Source organism: Neophocaena asiaeorientalis, unplaced genomic scaffold (genome assembly GCF_003031525.2).
Source record: "Neophocaena asiaeorientalis asiaeorientalis breed wild unplaced genomic scaffold, Neophocaena_asiaeorientalis_V1.1 scaffold521, whole genome shotgun sequence".
In the NCBI taxonomy this organism is placed as follows: Eukaryota; Metazoa; Chordata; class Mammalia; order Artiodactyla; family Phocoenidae; genus Neophocaena; species Neophocaena asiaeorientalis.
The window spans coordinates 3,138,748-3,159,801 of record NW_020174712.1 but is presented as its reverse complement, the minus strand read 5'-3'; the positions used below and the strand labels follow the sequence as shown (position 1 = coordinate 3,159,801).

Below are 21,054 nucleotides of genomic sequence, written 5' to 3'. Positions count from 1 at the left end.
TAAACACTTAAAGAACATACCGAATACACCGCACAGAAGTTTGATTAAAGATCAGAGAGTACAATCTTTCTTTTATCATGTCATAGACTGACTTATACAGTCATATACTGACCATATATTATATACTAGGTGGTTATAGTAGTTAGTCCCTTTTGTCCCCTAAAATGCAAAGGAGACTTGGTTAGATTCATTGTATCTTATTGAACTGGATCAAAAGTGACTGTAAATGAGTATAAACAAAATAATATTTTTAGAATTTCTATAACTAATAGGAAGAGTATTTTTCCTAATTTGAATCCAAGTATTCACATAAATGCATTTTGCTTTAGAGAAAAAAAATTCCCTAGCTTTAATTTATATGTGTTGTTATTGTTGATTAGACAGTTTACAGGGATAGGACCAATTTCTGTTTTGAGCCTAAATTATCAGCGTTTTTCTACAATCATTTTCAGGCCACACATGGAAACTCACCAGCATGCTATCCACCTGCTCCTTTGGTGTTTTTTTAATGTACCTTGCATTCCTCTGTGGCTAGAGACTAGGAGTGCTAATTTTGATTTGATGAAATGAGTTTATAAATATACTAATCAAATCACTAGTAATTTTGCCCAGTGCTTGAGAATATTTACGAACATCGCACTCTTCCTCCTGGGCTACACCCATTTTGCTCCATTCATGTCACTCTATATGTGTATCTGATACTGTCAGCGCTCAATTTCTAACTGTTGTCACCTTTTCCACATGTTCATTCCTTGCTGCCATTGATTCTCCTCCATTCCATCTCTACACTTCTGCTTATGTGGTGCATCTACACCCAGCCTCCTAAAAAGGCTCTGGACTATGTTCAAGATCATTCTTCTGGTGTTTCCAATGAGGTAAAAACAAATTATTCTCTTTTTCAGATTTCTCTCTTAGGACCTGTTACTGTGATTCTGAACATCCGTGTTTTACAATTCGCTAAAGTGTCTAAGCTGTTTTTTGAAAATCTGTCTTTGCATCACTAGATTGTATCCAGTATCATTGCCTGGACGTTAATTATACCAAAATTGTTGGCTCTTTGTGAAACATAGGTGAAGAATCATTCCGATCATTGCTTGCAGGTGAACTATTCAATGCATCCTGGTATCCAGGAGTGTGATAATCAAAAAGCAAGAGTAGTAGTGTTAGTGCATATATTTGATTAGACTGAGTAAAATACTGCTAGAACTCTCTTCTGAGCCGTTTTATCATCATGCTTGGAGGTGTAGAATGACGGTTCATATTCTTAGATAATCAGATTTTTATGTCTCACATATTCCTAAACTTTAATTCTTTCATTTTCCTAAATACAATTTGTGGACTTTAACATCAGATAAAATCAAGAATAGGGCTGACAAATAACTGGCACACATGTCACAACTTCCCAGTCAGATACCCTTGGCAGACAATACTAATCCTTCTCAATGCTATAATCCAGGCAGCCACTCTAATACATTATCACTGGCAAATGAGATGAAATGCATTTTCCATCTCTGTATAGGAATGCTCATGACAATCTGATAGGTAAGAAAAAAAAAATGTATGCCTGGCAATGTAAAGTGTTATTTGAATTAGTCAAAGAGAGTATGAAAAATAAATATTTTCATTGAAAAGTCTTAACTCAGTTAAATACATGCAACTAGAAAACAAAACTAGTAGAATACCTATGCTGCAGGATATACTACTGACACACGATAGTGACAACTGGAATTGCAGGCACAGTCTCAGGAGGAAATACCCAACCTTCTAGACCAATTTGCAATTCCAAATTATTTCCCCTGAGGTATGCATCACAGTGTATGTTAAAACAGAGAAGTGTTGAAATATTTATATATTAAATAAAAAGTAAAATAGAGTAGCCAGAAACATTCTGGGTTATTGAATTCAATCATTTCTAAAGGCTTATTTGCTATAGATAGGTGTATAATCTGAAGAAAATCAAATACAACAAGCGGTTCTATTCTGTGTGTCATGTTACCTCTAGATCTGAAGAAAGGGTATCATTTCAACGCATGAACAGCCAAAGAATTTACTTTGGAATTCAATTTGGTCAGATATTTCTCTCAGACATCTTGGTCAGATATTTCCAAGATATTTTTAAGACAGTTAGTTCATTGAGAACTGAAATGGAGTTAGAGATCGCCATGTCTAACTCCCTCATTTTTCAGTCAAGAAAAGTAGAGTCCAACTATTTTAAGAAATATGTCCAAAATCAGATGATAATATGGTGGCAAATTAAAAATAAAAAACAGATCGCTTAACCTTCACTTCAGTGCTTTTCCTTTATACCATACTTCTTAGCAATTCCAAAAGATATATTTAGAGCTCAAATCTTTTAGAAACAAATTATTTACTTAATACTATTTCTTATTAACCATTCATTTCTGTGAAATACTTTTCTATAATTAACATTACACAATAATCCTTGGGATAAAAATAGTAGAAACTTAATTCTATGCATTCTGTAATGTTAACAGTAGAGGCAAAAAAAAATCACATAAAGAAGCACTTTGCCGATGGTAAACTGATTTTGCATTATCTCTTAGGGATTGAGAAGGGGGTGCTGTATGTTCTGATAGCATATTAACTATATTATTAACTTCACATCATGGTTTTTCAGTGTTAAAAAATCCTCTGATAAGGTACTGGATTCTGTCTCTAATAACCTTATGTAAAACATTTCTGGTAAAATTTGTAATTGATTACACATTATCTTAGCTACCATTTATCAATTGCCTAGTATATGCCATGAATAACATACTTTTTAATCCATAAATATAAGTGAGAAGTTGGCATTAATAAGGAACAATTAAGGACTTTTAAGCAAAGTTTAATCACATGATCACATAGCAGAAAGAGCAATTCAGTGTCTGTATTTTATTAATGTGACCTTCATTTAGGTGTGTTAAAATAATGGTAATATGTAAATACTCAGTAGATCATAATAGGCAAAATAACTACCTCCTTTCTGGAGACAATTTCCATTTCAGAATGAGTACTATTCATATACTTATCATACAAGGTTTTCTCTTAGTCATCTATCTAGACTTTTTATTGTTTCCTTATAATTTAATACTGAACCTTTCCTTTGAACACACATCACAATACTGGTTTCAGTTTATTTTAGGTTGTGGAAACCAGCACAAGGAGGAGTAATTGTAGTTTCTTAGCCTAAGTCTGAAACACAATTAATTTATCAGTGTAGAGCCTTCACTTCTCACACTATGTTTTAGTTCATATTACAGTATTGTTTAGGCTCATGATTCAAAATCATTTAGCTGGTGATTCAAAATTTCTGATCACTCTAGGGGTATTCTAAGGGTGTTCCACAATGGATACTTTTTGATGGCCAACTGTGGTTTGTGGTTGGATGTCCCATGAAAGCTGTGAGCCACACAGGTGGCAGTGCTCTGAGGCTCTTTGGTGTTGCTCTTCTGCAAACATGTAGAATTAATATTTCAAAATCAGAATATAATTGTCTGGTTTTATTTATTTACTTGTTTGCCATCCTTCTTATTTAGTATTTATCTTTCCACCTTTCCAGTGTCCAATTCAGAGTAGCTGAATAGTTAAAACAGTCATGTAAACTTATCCGATTAGCAGACCAATCTTTTTCTATCTTTATATTTATTGAGAAATTCAGAATCTAAATGTTTTACAGGAACTAAAAGTATTATAATACGCTTTTCTCTGTCTAGAGAAAAGAGAGGGTAATATTCTCTTGCAGAGAGATGCTTTTGTTTCTTTTTGGGCAATTCCATTCTCATTCAGTAAAAATGAAAATATTAGTTAATAGAAGCAATTTTAGAGTTATGCGTAAGGGGGATTGTGTGTGTGTGTGTATGTGTGTGTGTGTGTGTGTATGTGTGTGTGTATATACGTGGTAGGCATTTCCCTATACATCCTAGACATCATACATCATACCACAACTACTTTCATCTCAAATTCATATCTAACAGTTTTGTTTAATATCTGTTTCATTGTATTGTTCAGAATGAAGAAGTATGAAAATGGTGTGTACAATAAGCATTTGGAATTATTTATCAATTTGTATCATCTACTTTTCTTTGTCCCTAAAACCATGGATAACTGAGAGCTGATTTTCTGACTAAAATGTTAAAAGTACACTCTTCTAAAAAAAGGTTATATTTTGGTTCATTAAATCATTTATTTTAAACTAACCCTGAACATAACTAATTTCAAAGATATAAATCTGTACCTGATTTAAGAACCAGGTAGTCTAGTTTAATTTCAAACCAAATTCTGTGGTTTTTATTAAAAAGTCATGTCTATGTTAACCAATGAAAGAAGTTCTGCTTACATTTTATGTCTACATAAAAATAACACCTGGCAACATGACAAAAATTTATAAAGAAGGTTATGTTTTATAAGGATTGAAGACTACAAATATTTCTTTAAACATCAAACCATTCCTGTATGTAAGAAATTTCTATTTATAGTCTATTTCTACATGAAGGAGTGGTTACTGATTTTTCTTTTTCCCCCTCAGGCAATGTTTGATTTATGAATATTTTGAGTTACACAGAGAAGAGCGGTGCTGTACAGTCGACCCTCCATATCTGTGGGTTCCACATTCACAGATTCAACCAACTTAGGGACAAAAATATTCCCCCACAAAACATTCCAGAAATTTCCAAAAAGCAAAACTTGAATTTTCCATGCCAGCAACTATTTCCATAGCATTTACATTGTATTAGGTATTATAAGTAATCTAGAGATAATTTACGCAAGGATGTGGGTAGGTTATATGCAAATACTACACCATTGTATATGAGGGACTTGAGCATCCTCAGATTTTGATATCCTTGGGGAGGTCCTGGAACCAATTCCCATCAGATACCACAAGGGATGACTGTATATTAGAAGAGGAAGTAGATAAGAAGAAAGTAGAAATTAGGTTGCATGATTTCTCTTCAGGAAAACATTTTTATGCCCAAAATAAATGGTATTTTTAATCTCAATTTTGACAGTATTCTTTTTTAGGATACCTACTATAATGTCCAGGGACAAACAAAATTATGCTATGGTAAAAATTTTCATGGAACTATCTTTCTATCTTAACAGGTCTCCTTGTATCAATCCTCTATAGATAGGAGCCTGGAAAGACCCACTAGGTAAGAGTCTCATTATTATGCAACCAGGATATTCTATATCAGTGGTTTCTTTTTCAGTGAAATAGAAATGAAAAATTATGTATCCCTCATCTTTATTTTAAGCACCATAATTCATGAAGTTGTTTTAACTTGTTTCTGCATCATTTTATATGACCATATTCAAGAATGTATAAAAATTAAGTAAAATAATTCTAGATTCCATTACAGGCTGAGAAATTCTTGCCTTCCCTGTCTCCTCCATACCCAGTTTTCTTCTCCTTAGATAAGTATAATAAACATCTAATTTTCAATATTGTTAGATGATGTGATGATATATTTGAAAAAACTGTAATAAGTTAGAAAAAATTTTATAAATTATGTTCTACATATGTTTGTTCATTATACTCTGACCACACAAATCAGGAATGCTGTTACAACTGATAAATGGGAACTTACTATATACCGGGCATTCTAAGTACAGAAACATACTCAATCCCTAAGATTTTATCTCTAGTAAACTGAAACTTGGGCTCCATAACATACGAAGTTTACACAGTTGGCAAAATAACTTGTAGGTCCTAACTGTGCTAAGAGTCTACCAAGGCAAGTTCTGTTCGTAGGCTTTAAATATCACTCTTACTTTAAACTATTACAGAAGTTCAGACACAGTAGAATAACAATAATGAATAATGCAAACTCCCAGCCATATCATATCATCAACAACAAATATTTATATAACAATAATTTGCCCTTCTACAGATTTCTATCAACATAAATGGAAAAGTAAACTGGGTCCTTTGTACATTGGTTTCATGTGTGCCATTCAACAGCATTAATGTCACTGAGAAAGGAGCTCCCTGAACCCCTTCTTTTATATCTTTTACAATTACGTATGCACCTAAAATGTTTGAATTTTAGTTAGTTCTAATCTGATCTGAGGATTTATGTAGAGACACACAGACACTCATGTGACAGGATAATGACAGCAAAAACATGTCTAGGCGAACATGGGTGTTCTCTTTAGAAGAATGCAGACCAATTCTGAGGTCTGGCTCCACCTCTATACTTGCAAAGCTTGCAGGTTACATTTATTCATTTGTAAAACAGTGACAACAGCACATAGCTCAGCGGTTGCCGTGCATGCTGTGTAAGACAATAATGACAGTAAAGCAAATAGCATACTTCTGGTTCATAGGAGCTGGTGTGCTGTTGCTGCTGGTGGTGGTGGAATTTTATCTAATGATTTGACAGACAGCATGCTATGTGAGGTATATATTCATTCACTAATGTTTGTCTTAAATGATATTACACTCAGATCCAGAACCATGATATAAAGTCCCTGCCCTTACAAACTGTCGACACCTTTTAATACAACCAGGTAAAAGGACTCTAATAGTTTATTTGATGATCAGATTATTGGTCATTCATTATTTAAACAGAAAAACGTTGGAATTGCAGTGTGAGTTTTTTAAAGCTAAGATTATTAGGAAAAGCCATAGGGAAAGCTCGAGGTAAGAAAAATTGGTCTTACCAGATCTTCTTTTTTCCAATCCTTTCCTCCATTTTGGCATCCCTCCTCCAGATATATTCATGTTGTTGCAACTGTTCTGTATAGAGAAAAGATGTATGGTACAAATCCTAACACTGAATTGTCAGTAACAAAATATTACACTAACAGGAGAATTTTTACTTTAAAAGGTGATTATGTTCATACAAAAACCTGTACGTGAATGTTTATAGTAGCTTTATTCATAACTGCCAAAACTTGGAAGCAAACCAAGGTGTCCTTCAATAGGTGAATGGATAAACAAACTGTGGTACATCCATATAATGGAATATTATTCAACAATAAAAAGAAATGTGCTATCCAGCGACAAAAGGACATGGAGGAACCTTAAGAGCACGTTGCTAATGAAAGAAGCCAATCTAAAAAGGGTACATACTGTTGGTTCCAAATATATGACATTCTGGGAAAGGTAAAACTAGAGACAGTAAAAAGATCAGTGATCACCAGGTGTTCACAGGGAGGGAGGGATGAAGGGGTAGAGCACAGGGGACTTTTATGGCAATGACACTACTCTATATTATACAGTAATGAGGGACACATGTCATCATACATTTTTCAAACCCATAGGATGTTCAACAGAAAACATGAACCCTAATATGAACAATGGACTTTAATTACATTTAATGATAATATATTGATATGATTCATCAAATGTAAGAAATGTACCACACTAATAGAAGATGTCAATAACAGGAGAAAATGTGTGCAAGGGAAAGGGAGTATATGGGAACTCTCTCTGTACTTTCCAATCAATTTTTCTGTAAACATAAAACTGCTCTAAAAGATTTTAAGATTAAAAAAAAAAACTGCTCTAAAAAAATTAAGTCTAGGAAGTCCTAGCCACAGCAATCAAACAAGAAAAAGAAATAAAAGAAATACAAATTGAAAAGGAAGATGTGAAACTGTCACTGTTTGCAGATGAGTCTATTAACTTTCAAAGAGGTGATTATAAAGAAATAGTTTTTAATATCAAGGAATGAATTCCTAAGAATGCAGTTTGGGGGATGGGAGATAAGAGGCATACCATGGCCACCAGCACCTTCCACTAGTCTTTCTGATTCAAAGTTGAACCCCCTGCAACACCAACCAAACTGAAGCTGATTCCTTTTTTCAGTTCTGCAAGCATGGCCAGTGACTTCAGGAAAAGGAGGAAGAGCGAGCCTGCGGTGGGGCAGCCGAGGGGCCTGGGGGATCCAACTGCAAGCAGAACTAGCCCAGGTCGAGCAGACCTCCCAGGATCAAGCTCCACCCTGACAAAGTCCTTCATTAGTTCTTCTCCTTCTTCCCCATCAAGGGCAAAAGGTGAGCAGCAATAAATGACATATAAACAATTTACTAGTTTAAGTTTTAACTATGGGAGAGCTGGTCCAATGGTAACTACCCAGAAATAGTTAGCATGTAAATAGTGTCTTAAATAAAATATAGTTTCAGAAAAATAGCTTTCTTTATACACAGACTAAATCAGGATGGTGAACCATTTGAGTGGCTTAAAGGACTCTTATCATCTGTTAATGCTTTCTTTCTTCAAATATATTGTGTATGTTTTCTGGAACAAATTTAAGGTATGAAATATTGTATTGTCAGGCTATTAAAAGATTACAGTTCCAAACATTTGCATATTGTCAACATTTTCTAATGTTACTACAACTAGAAAAATTAATCAGATATATAGAATAGAAACTAGAAGTAGCAACAGAGAACGTTGTTGCCTAAAACGTAAATTGGTTTTGGATTTTTTAAATTATTTAATTCTAGACAAAAGTTTGTCTAACCTATGAAGGTTGTTTCTTTAATCACTTGCTTTATATTTTGGTCAATATCCATACATACAGTAGAATATCCATGTTCTGCATGTAACATAGTGTTCAATTCAAAACAGTCCACTAGTAAGAACTAACTGGTTTCAGGCCATAATTGTAAAGTTTAGATATCACCAAGCCAATTTTCTGTATGGCCTGTCTCCTCTCTTGAAATTTAGTGAATTGTGTTGAAAGGAAGATGTCACTCCTTCAAGTCTCTGTTTAGTTACACATTACTGCAGCTGTAACAGGGATATTCCCAAAATAGAGACCTAGGAATGAACCAGTATCCATAGGTACCTAGGATTTGGGGACTCAGGGTCTCCTCCAATCCTCTGGGGTTGAAACATAAGAGAGAAGAAATTTGAAGTGTGTGAAGAAAGTGAGTTGTAACTGAAGTTTCCATAAAGTAGCAGAGATTCAGCTACACATATTGAATGTAGGCACTGAAAGTGTTGCCACATGAAATTAAAGCTAAGAGTTAGCTGGTCTGTGTGCAAAAGATTTGATGATTGGGCTCTGGATAGGCAGGAGGTGCTAGCTCTTGTCCCTGGCCTAGTAAAGCTGTGACTACTTACTGGGAGATTCACAGGGAGGGATCCCCTTTCACTATACCATTCCTCAAATTAACAGAAGTACCCGTATTAGATTCTACTCATTTATATAAACAAATACCCCAAGGAAACCAATAGGTAATGAAATGCCATTGACTCATTATGCTTGGATACCACCCAAAAGTTAAAAGGGTTCTGATTAATTTAGATATTTGTTTTTATCCTAGGGGGTGTTAAGTCAACTTCCTTTCTCAAATACTACACAGCTACTTAATGTGCTTATCACTTTTGAAGAATTTGGAGAAGGCAGGAGCTGTCAATAGAGCTGTTTTCCTCCACTAGGCTTGTTTCTAAGAAGAAAATGTCCCATCAGATGTAATTTGGCCTCTCATTTATTAATTAACTCAGCAACACAAAAGAAAAGACTATTTCCACAGATATTCGAAATTGATGTCAGGGTTAGCTCTACATTATTATATTGCAAATGGTTTTTTAAAAAGACGCTTCTTGGAAAAAAGCAAGTGCATTTAACTGTGATGAAAGTTTTACATTATATCCAGTTATCCTTATGGGAAACTGCCTAATAAGAGGTTGAAGTGAGAGAAATTAAGGGGGTAAATTCATTTGTTTAAAGAGTTGCTAGTTGGGTTTTTTCTTAGAAAAATATTAGCAGCAATAGTTCACAGCAACTGAACTTGATTTTGCAATTTGGGAAAGTATTTTGTCTTATAGCTTTTTCTACCTAATGCCCATGAAAAATTATTTGATACGGTTATGGAAGTATTAATTAAATGTAAATTTATAAGTTACTCTTTACCTCTTTATTATTATAAATCAAATAAGCTTCAAATCCTGACCCTATTAAGATGTTTAAATCTATAGCATTTTTGGTATTAATTACAAAACCTTTAAGTCACTACCAGGTCATGCTATTAGCTTACAAGGCACTACTGGATTTTTGAATACCATATTTGCAGAAAGATGGATGAAATATGCAATAGAAATAGGCATATTAGCGACACCAGTTACTTTTTATACATGGTTTTGTTAACTATCATCTGCAAAGCTACATTGATTGCCAAAGCATTGCCTTGCTTTAGAATTAGGCTTTTTTCTCTAAAGTTGAAGCTACACGTATAACAATCAGTGTCTAGATTAAACTCCACTAACTGCTTTCTCTTTGCTGTGCTATCTGATGCTAACTGACATGCTCTCCTCTTTATGAGCCTTTTAACTTCTCCAACGTCTCTCTTCCACCACGCTGCCCTGGAATAAAAGGTGGGGACGATAGCAAAATTTGTCCATCCCTTTGCAGTTACTCAGGGCTCAACGGCAACCCCTCCCATGAGTTAGATTACTGTAACACTTACAGACAGCATTTGGACATCCCACATGACTCGCAGAGGGCCATTACTTTCAAAAATGGCTGGCAAATGGCCCGGCAAAACGCAGAGATCTGGAGCAGCACTGAAGAAACGGTTTCCCCCAAAATCAAATCCCGTAGCTGTGATGACCTTTTAAACGATGACTGCGATAGTTTTCCTGATCCGAAAGCCAAGTCAGAAAGTATGGGTTCTCTGTTATGTGAAGAGGACTCCAAGGAGAGCTGCCCCGTAACATGGGCTTCCCCCTACATCCAGGAGGGCCACAGTAATAGCAGATCAAGGCTCCGACACAGGTCAGCCCACGATGCCCCAGGGTTCCTAAAATTGTACAAGAAAATGCACCGCATCAACCGCAAGGATTTAATGAATTCAGAGGTGATTTGCTCTGTAAAGTCAAGAATAATGCAGTACGAAAAGGAGCAGCAACACAAGGCTCTGCTCCATGGATGCAGCCAGTCCTCCACTGAGGAGGTGCCCAGGGACATGGTCCCCACCCGCATTTCTGAATTTGAAAAGTTGATTCAGAAGTCAAAATCCATGCCAAATTTAGGAGATGAAATGTTATCTCCTGTAACCCTAGAACCACAACAAAATGGTTTATGTCCCCAAAGGCGATTTTCCATTGAGTCTTTGCTGGAGGAAGAAAATCAAAGTAGACACCCTTCTCAGGTACAACGAAGCTACAAGTCTAAAACCCTGGTGCCCATCCACATTGAAGTCACCAGTGATGTGCAGCCCAGAACCCATCTGGACTTTTCTGATAGTGACCAGGATGGAGTCGTGTCTGACCACAGTGATTACCTTCATGTAGAAGGATCGTCCTTTTGCAGTGAGAGTGACTTTGATCACTTTTCTTTCACATCCTCTGAAAGTTTTTATGGATCCAGCCACCATCACCACCACCATCACCACCACCATCACCGGCACCTCATCAGCTCCTGCAAAGGCAGATGCCCTGCCTCCTATACTCGATTTACAACAATGTTAAAACATGAAAGAGCTAAACACGAAAATACTGAAGAGCCCAGAAGACAAGAAACGGACCCTGGCCTTTCTAAACTGGCATTTCTAGTCAGTCCCGTGCCTTTCCGGAGGAAAAAAAATTCAACTCCCAAAAAACAGATGGAAAAGGCAAAATGTAAAACATCTGTATTTGAGGCTCTGGACTCTGCCCTTAAAGACATTTGTGACCAAATTAAGGCTGAAAAGAGAAGGGGAAGTTTGCCAGACAACAGTATACTGCACCGTCTTATCAGTGAACTGCTGCCAGATATTCCAGAAAGGAATTCATCACTCAAAGCTCTAAAAAGGAGCCCCATGCACCAGCCTTTCCACCCACCATCTCAAGAAGGTGCTATTCATTGTCCACTGTACCAGAACGATTGTGGGAGAATGCCTCACAGTGCCTCCTTCCAAGACGACACCAACAACAACTACCACCACCAAGACCACGACAGTGCACTGGGCCTCCAAGGTGGATCAACTTTTCTATCTTTTCCCTTGTGGTTCAGATGCCCACCCTCCAGCTCTTTCATTTTCCATTCCTACATTCATCATTCTTGAGCTGTGAGACCACTTGGATTCATTATGCATTGTGAAGCAAATGCTTGTTGTGCAAACGTGCCTCACTGAATAGTTCTCATTTGCTCATGGGATATCTGGACTTGATGTGTGGCTTAAAGTAATCATCAATTCACAAAAATTTACTCATTCAGAATCGAAAGGGAAAACCATTTTGTAGCTTGATGTTAGTGTTGAAACAACTGTTACATAGAAACAACCAATTAAACTTATTTTACCAATTTAAAAGAACTTCAAGGCAAAAATCATAATTGAGCATCAGTATCCTTAAGAAACTGACAACTTTGCATTAGCTCTTTTTTTGTTGGAAAATGAATCAAAACCAATAGTTTAACAGTCTTTTCCTTGATTCTTATATTAACTTTATAGTCATTCATTCAATAAATAATTTGCTGACATCCTATATAGAAGATACTAAATCAAAACACTCAGGAAACAAACCAAAATATGTAATATAGTAATTGATTGGCGATTAAAAGAGAATAGGACTTGTTTAATAACTTTCTCCATTTAAAAGATACAATTGGGATAAAATTTTTGTGAATATATCTTTAAGCTCTCTATATATGTCTCATTTCCATCATTCATTGTATTCATTTTCTCTTCCCTTCCATTATTTAATTAATTTATTTTCTATTTCTGCTAAAACAACCCTATACTGACATTTGAATTAGACTATTTAGGATAAAAGTGACTCTCGACTGCATTTTCATAGATGGATTATTCCTTAAAGTGGAACACAAGGACAAATAGCAATTCAAATACAGAGGACATTTTTTCAGGTTTACGTTACTGAAAAACACAGGATGTTTTGATATTTTTATCCAATTCTTTTCATTAATGCTTAAAGTGCATCTGTTTACTGTGTAAATTTTAGGAAGCTGGAATGAGTATTCCAGGCTGAAACTTGGATTGTCAAGAGAGTTTTCTATGCACCAGACACTGCAAAGTGCTTTACATACATTATCTACTTGAGTATCAAGTAGATAGATAGATATTAGTAGATAGATATTATTGTAAATACTGTTTTACAGTGGAGGAAATCAATACCCAAAGAGGACAAGAAATCTGACCAAAGTCATACAGACAGTAGGTAGCAGAAACAAGATTCAAACTCATGTAATTCAGAATTTGTAGCATAGAATATAATCTCTATAGGCAAAAAAGAGACATAATTCAGATGTCATATTAATGTACTATATATAGCCCAATTGTTAGTTACCATTGCACACATTTGTTTATCTTATTAGTATTATCTTTGCTTTCATTTATACTATACGACATGCTTCAAAACAGTAAATTCAAATTTTCTAAATCAATGCCAACAATCTGAAATTTTCACTGATTGAGACATGTCATAACCTAATGTTTTAGTAAATTAGCTACTTTTCCAGTTATTCAATATCAGTTACATTTCCATGTATAAGGCATGCGATATAAGATACCATTAATAGATACTTGCAATCATTATTTTATAATGTAATTAACCATGTATATTTTGTTTTAAGGTGAACAAAAACAATGCAATAGTTCATAAGTAATTTGGCAACCAATGCAACACATTCTGTTTAGAAAATTTTTATCCCTTTGTTTATTGGAATAGATATTCACTTTCTAATAAGATAGTTGAGCACAAAGGAAGGCAATAGGTAACAGCCTTTTAAGCCTTAAACTTTAAGATGCCATCTTCAGACTCAATAAGTAATTAAAAACAGAGAGGGCTTCCCTGGTGGCGCGATGGTTGAGAGTCCGCCTGCTGATGCAGGGGACACAGGTTCGTGCCCCGGTCCGGGAAGATCCCACATGCCGCGGAGCGGCTGGGCCCGTGAGCCATGGCCGCTGAGCCTGCGCGTCCAGAGCCTGTGCCCCGCAACGGGAGAGGCCACAGCAGTGAGAGGCCCGCGTACCGCAAAAAAATTAAAAAAATTAAAAAATAGAAACAGAGAGAAAGAGGGAAGAGAATGGCCATGACATAGTTCTGTCATCATCATACTTTATTTTTCTCTCTTTTTCGTTGCTACCTTCTCCATCTTCTCCAGGCCCTATCATAGTAATTATAAACTAGCGGCAAAAAGAATAGAAATAGAAAGTATTAAATCTTTGAAGTGAACAATCCCTATAACTGCAAATTGTCTATACCAGGTGCTACAGTATAATTATATCAGCAATGTTACAATTATATTTATATTTATGATTATAATACTTCTGCAATCTTGTATTGCAGAAAAAGGAAAAAATGGGAGAATATCCATTTTTCCTCTTAAAATGCTCTGTTTTTGTCTTATATCACAACTTTACAATTACCCATGAGTTTCAGACCCATGTGTTCCATTGCAGTGTCTCTCCAGATGTGAAGGGTAAATAGTTGCCACCAGGAAAAATGGCTAAACAAGTCTGCCTTTGATTAAGTGGAATCTCACTCTGGCCCTGTCCTTTCCAATAGACCGTGAGTCCCCTAGAAGTTACACATCCATGCTGACCGATTTGGGGAGAAGTGTACCAAGGGAAAGAAGAGGAACTCCAGAAAAAGAGGTAGTCTTTTTAGTATCATTTGAGTCTTTTTCACCAATATACTTGATAAAGCACTTGCCAGCCGAAGTTACCTCCAAAACCAGTAAAGAACCCAGATTAAAAACACAAAAGTGATGGCAGAGAAACTAGAAACAGTTTTCCCTGGAGCCCGAGCAAAGGACTTGAAGCCAGCTGCATTCTGACCCTAGCGGCAGGTCTCCCCCAGTTGTAGTCCAGTTTGACAGTGACTCTCTGAATCTTGACCTGACACCCATAAATTAAAGAGTCTTGAGCTGGGCCACCCCTTGGAGGAAGAAGGTTTCCCCTGTACAGATTTCTGGCCCAGTGATGTAGGGGACAGCCCTAGGTCAGCCGTGCTGCCAATCAATACAAATTCTATAGAAACAATTTTTGCTGGCCTGCTTTTGTTAGAGAGGATCCTTGAAAAAAAAAAAACACTGCCCCTGAGAACCACCTACCTACTGGCTCTTGTCCATGGTCCTGAGCCAGGGCTGGAGGTCTGGCTTGTACTTTCTTGGAGCCATGAAGGTTTGATAGAAACTGAAGGCTGGTCTTGGACTGGCAGGCACTCTAGAAAGTTCTCTACAGGTGTCTGACATAGTCCAGGGCCTGTGGACCCCCAAAGAAGGCAGAAATGATCCAGGTTGCCCAAAGTTCACCAGAGTCACAGGGAAAGAGTGAGGCGAGGGGATTATTGGAATCAGAGAGGAAGTAGCTACAGGTGGCCCAGGCAGATCTGTGGGCCCTGAAGCTTGAGTGTGGGCACAAGTCACATTGTATCACGACTCAAAGATGAGCAGCTGGTTTACTGTGTGCTGAAGAATTTCTGAACTCTCCAGGGAATATAAAATGACCAGCCTATACTTTTGGCCGCTAACGAGCCTCTCAGTGATAAGTGGGCTAATATTTCTTTGCTACTATGTCAATTAGTATTTAGTAAAAGGGGTAATGACTTCCCTCATGACTTTTTCCAGTCCTTTTATTATGATTCAGAAGTTGTGTCAATACTTAGGACATACAGCAATTGACCTCCCACAATTATCCCAGGAAAAGCCAAAATTATACCTAGGACTGAATCCTCTGCAGGCATTTTAGTCCCCTTTTATGGCATTCATTTACCTTAGTTCCTAAGATGAAATATGATATTCAATAGTTAGGGTGAATAAGTCATCTGTTACATTCCTGTTGTAGTTTAAATATCTAAATAAAGAACTAATTGATTTATTTATAAATTGCATAAATGATTTAAATTGTATATGTTTAATCATTCCTTGAGGTTTCATTTCTCTTTAATTCACGTGAAACTGCTTTTTTATAAGAAATCCATAATTTTAAGTTAGCGCTAACCATTTCCTTCATTTTCAGAAATTGCCTGCAAAAGCTGTTTACGATTTTAAGGCTCAGACATCCAAGTAAGTAAGAAAAGTGTTCATCATATGATTTAAGTTGACTTTAAATACATTAATAATACTTTGAAAGACAAATATTGCACTGGGATGTGTTACAAATAAGACCTAATTCCCAATTCAGCAATCTACTCTAATTAAATGGTTCCTTCTGAATTGATTGGGATGTGGGTAATTTTATTTTCATTTTGAGTTTAGTTGAGAAACATTGAGTTTTAAATTACACCAAGCGCATTAGAGCACAATGAGTTCAAAAGGATAGGAAAAAAAAAAATGAAATTAAGGATCTTTGTTTCTACAATTTTCATGTGGAGAATGAAGTAAAAATAAATTGTTGGGGGAGTAACACTTAACTGGAGAATTTTATATCATTTATTTATCCAACTATATTCAGGATAGTTTGTGGTTAAAGACTAGAATTGTTTATGAAGATACCTGGAGTAAAATCTCCATTTCTCAATACTTAGAGCTTAGAGACTCTGAGCACAGTTCTATCCTGTGGTCTTTTGATGTTGGTGTTTTCATACACCTGTGTCGTAATTTTTTTACCTTTTTTTTTTAGGAATTTGTTCATCAGGTGAGCATAGGGTTGAGGAAGGCTAGTACTAAGCACATAAGGAGGCTTAAATAGGAGTGAGTTTTCCAGCTCTGTTATGGCCCATGTCACAGACCTTACTTAAGAAACTTTGGTCTCCATTAGAATTCAAGATATTGGCATTAAATTATACCGGTGCTGTTTAGCTGAATATATATACAATAACCAAAGCATTTATTCATATAAATGCATATTATATGAATTAATAGTTAAATAATCTATCTCTGGCAGAAGACATAAAAAATAAAATCACTCAGAATTTGGGAATTAAATTAACTAAATAAGAAAATTCTCTTTAGAAGTGAAGATGTCAAACATGGCTTAAATCTGGGGTTAAAAAAATCCTGAAGGAAAGCTTACAACTTTTTTTGATGAGATAAGTAACATCTACTCTGTTTCTACTACACTATGGTCCTAGCTACTGTTCTTTGGATATGGTGTGATAATTTGTACAAGGCATGTCAGTTTTATAAAATAATGACATAAAACATGTAAATTTCATTTCTTCTTTGTGACAATCAACCAAAAGTGTCCTTAGATGTATGAAGCCCTGAGGAATAACAGGGCATATAAAATATGCCCAGGGCTCACAGGCTTTTTGAGAAACCTTAATTAGAAACAAGCATTGAAAGAAAGATGAGGTACAGTGCAGAGGAGAGGTGTTTATGGTGTTGACTCTGTCACTGGATTGCATTTGCTCCAAGTGCCCAGCCCCTCACCCTCCTCCAAGACCACATCCTCATTGTGAATGTCTGACATTGGCAAAGGTTCAGGAAAACCCACTCTCCCACACGCTGCCCGTGGGAGTGTAAATGACACAGCTGTTCTGAAGGGCTGTTTGCACCATCCCACTTTCACAAAGGTCTTCCTCAACCAACGAAATCTAATTGTATTATAAGCCTCCAGAGAAGTGAACTGAACAATCACCCATGGAAACCATCCCATAATTTTAGTAAGAAAAAAAAATGTTTCCTCCATACCATCAATAAATTTATCTGATTGCAGCTTAATCACACTCCTCTTGTTCTGTTCTCAGGAGATGTAAAGAGCGGTTGTCTGTCAGCCCCAATGTAGTCATGTACCTGACACAAAAATCAAGGTTATGGATGACTCATGCAGCTTTAAAAAAAAGGTTCACAGGGCTTCCCTGGTGGTGCAGTGGTTGGGAGTCCACCTGCTGATGCAGGGCACACAGGTTCGTGCCCCGGTCCGGGAAGATCCCACATGCCGCGGAGCGGCTGGGCCTGTGAGCCATGGCCGCTGAGCCTGCGCGTCCGGAGCCTGTGCTCCGCAGCAGGAGAGGCCACAACAGTGAGAGGCCCACATACCGCCAAAAAAAAAAAAAAAAGGTTCACACACCCAGAGAGCATTGAAAGTTTCAGGAGGACCAGCCACATTTTTAAGTCATTTCAATCATTAGCTAGATGTGAGGGTTAGCAGACATTTGGTCCTAAAAATGTCCATGAACATATTTGGCTCATGCCAAATTGTTTTGGACAGGACCAAATATCAAGGACCTTTTCATGTGGACCAAATGTCTCATGGACATTTTGGGCAGGAGAAAATGTCCTGCAAGAGATGTGAGTGCTTTTTGTGCCTAATATCTTACAAACAAGAGACAGATATCTCTGTTTCAAATAATTATGTTTTAAAAGCTGTTTTTCTTTACCTAACACAAGAAAGTTTAATTTTCAAAAAGACAACTAAGTAACTCACCAAACATAATGTCTCAACTGTTAAGGAGGAAAACGAGATAAAATGCTATTCCCAAAGGTTGTCAGTGGCCACTGTTCAAAGCTGGTAGGCGCTGGTTGGAGCAAACTGGTCAAAATGGGACTCTTAGAAATTCTAGTTCTGAGATAAGACGAACATAATTTTGAAAACTGGAGGGTGAGATCACTGTCCTTTTTTCTAGACGACTTCAAAAATTTAAAGACAAGTCTTTACACATAGAAAAGATATCTTTTCACACTTAAAAAAATATAAATAAGAGACAACTAATTATTTTTCTTTTAAGCTAAGCTTCCTACTCTCATTTCCAGAAATAAAACATACCTGGTATAAATAAAGCAGTTGGTTTGTAAACATTAAACATTTGAGGTTTTATTTTCTACATTAGGCACTTGCATAAAAGAGGGAAGTACTGTATTTGAATGTCAGGCCCTGTGAATCTTGTTTGCTTTTAGGGTTACTGAAAATTTAACACAGATTCAATGTGAAAGTTTTAGCACTTCTAAATGGGTAATAATTCTTTTTACTATGCAACTTTTTTTCAATTAATTCTTTTAATCAACATGAAATATTCTACATATGATATAAACCTCTCTCCATTATGTACTCTGCACACATAAATGATCCAACTCAAGATTCTGAACAAAGCAACGCAGAAGATTTGGGAGTGGGAAGGCAGATGTGTGTGAAAATGGGGCTCTTGGCAAAAGATCTGAAATAGGTACCCTCCAATGAGACATAATTGTGGAGGCAAAATAACACTGAGACACAATTACCTGGGGGATGAAGCCATGAAAACCTGAAGCAGTGAGGGTGAGAATTTAGGTGTGAATTATTTATGATGACTAATGTCTTTATAACTTAAAATTAAATACTCCAATTTACGTACTGTCTCCTTAGAAACAGCCCAAATGGAAAAGCATAGTTAGTTTCTTGAAAATATTTTTCTATTTAAAAAACAAAAGATATAAAAGCGGTTACAAGTCATCTGTGCATGTCTTTGCACTTGAAACACGTTTATCTTTGTGACTATAGTTAATAATACTGTACTGTATCTAAGAGAGTGAATCTGAAAGGTTGTCACCACAAGAAAAAAAACATTGTAACATATGTGGTGACCAGCGTTGGCTCAACTTATGGTGGTGGTCATTTTGCAATATATACAAATACTGAATCATTATGTTGTACACCTGAAACTAATATAATGTTACAGGTCAATTATACTCCACTTTTTAAAAATGTTTATCTTTGTGCCTCATTGAAAAATCAAAGTATAAAATCTTTTCTGTTTCACAAAATAAATTCATTATCAAGATATTCTACTTAAATGCCTGTCAAGCAGCTTCAAGGATCCACAAATAAAATTTTTTCTTATGTTGGCACTTCCGTGCTAAGGCTAAATGATACTGGTTTCCTTATTGTAAGCTTTAACATATCAGAAGGAGACAGAAAGAGAGAGAGAGAAGTAAGTAACCAACTAGCTTCAGGACAAGTAAAAATCACTGCAGAATGAATCCAGCCTTATGGCAAGCTTCCGGACTCCTCTACTCTAAACCAATGACTAGACAGCAAGTCTGTCCCCACCTTTAAATTTCATATTAATCTGCCTGTGATTTAAATCAGATGTGATGTTTACATTTGTTCTTTTTGAAATCATTTCTAAAGTTACAATGTTTCAAAGGAATTCTAAAAATTTTCAAGGAAAATCCTCATCTAACTGGACTCAACAGATTTTTTTCAATATTGGAAGTACATTTCCCAGCCACATACAGATCTAGCGAGAATCTTGATCTTAAGAATAATCGCCATACGTCCGGAAAAAAAAAAAAACATTCAAATGTATCTCTTCTAGGGAGCTGTCATTTAAGAAAGGAGATACTGTCTACATCCTCAGGAGAATTGATCAAAACTGGTATGAGGGAGAGCACCACGGGAGAGTGGGCATTTTCCCAATCTCATACGTAGAGGTAAGTCCCTTCCCCTTCCTCCTTACGTGGTTGCTGTTTCCAGGGTTACCACAGGTCAAGCATAAGTAACTGTTCTCCTTCATAGAAACTCACACCTCCTGAGAAAGCACAGCCTGCCAGACCGCCTCCCCCTGCCCAGCCTGGAGAAATCGGAGAAGCTGTAGCCAAATACAATTTCAGCGCTGACACAAATGTGGAGCTATCGCTGAGAAAGGTAACCTGCTTTCTTCACTGGTGCATTTGAAAGGCTGTATATTTTCACAACTAAGTTAGGTCATCTTCTTGCTTAGACATTTTTGTGTCTCCCTCATTTTCCGCAAAGAACTCCATCAGGCTGCCCTGAGTCACTGTTACCTGCCACTCCTGTGTCCTTCCAGATGAGGTGCCTGTGGGATGCAAAGCTTCTCAGAGAGACTCCAAATTGTCTGGGAGGCTCCAAATTGTCTCCAAGGGGTGCCTCGGGCTAAATATCAGGAGCTGTACATGTGGAAACATCAAAAGAAAATAGCACTTTAATACAGTTCAAAAGAGTGTTCTTCTCCTGCCTTACTATTCAAAAATTTTATCAAATTCAAAATTTAAACTGGGTCTTGTGGCATTGGCTTGATCCTACAGCCAGCAGGAATAGTGACTGTAGAAAGTTCTATCATTGCAAAAGCCAGGGGGTTTATATCTGAGCCTGCGTGTCCAGAGCCTGTGCTCCGCAACAGGAGAGGCCACAACAGTAAGAGGCCCGCGTACCGAAAAAAAAAATATATATATATATATATATTACTGACTGCTATGGCATGGCCACCCACCAATC

The 21,054-nt window shown here is 36.6% G+C and overlaps 1 protein-coding gene across 4 annotated transcripts in view; it reads left to right on the top strand.

Annotated features, from left to right (window-relative positions):
- The window catches only part of SORBS2 (sorbin and SH3 domain containing 2), a 205,853-nt gene that overhangs the window by 160,197 nt on the left and 24,602 nt on the right, over positions 1-21,054 (top strand). For 2 of the 4 annotated variants that reach the window (XM_024760016.1, XM_024760018.1), the window contains 7 exons: positions 5,104-5,153; positions 7,814-8,001; positions 10,331-11,911; positions 14,462-14,550; positions 15,916-15,962; positions 20,135-20,249; positions 20,335-20,463. In XM_024760016.1, the coding sequence (XP_024615784.1) occupies positions 5,104-5,153; positions 7,814-8,001; positions 10,331-11,911; positions 14,462-14,550; positions 15,916-15,962; positions 20,135-20,249; positions 20,335-20,463 (2,199 nt within the window). The remainder of the gene's footprint in view (positions 1-5,103; positions 5,154-7,813; positions 8,002-10,330; positions 11,912-14,461; positions 14,551-15,915; positions 15,963-20,134; positions 20,250-20,334; positions 20,464-21,054) is intronic. The other 2 variants (XM_024760020.1, XM_024760019.1) reach the window with 1 other exon arrangement.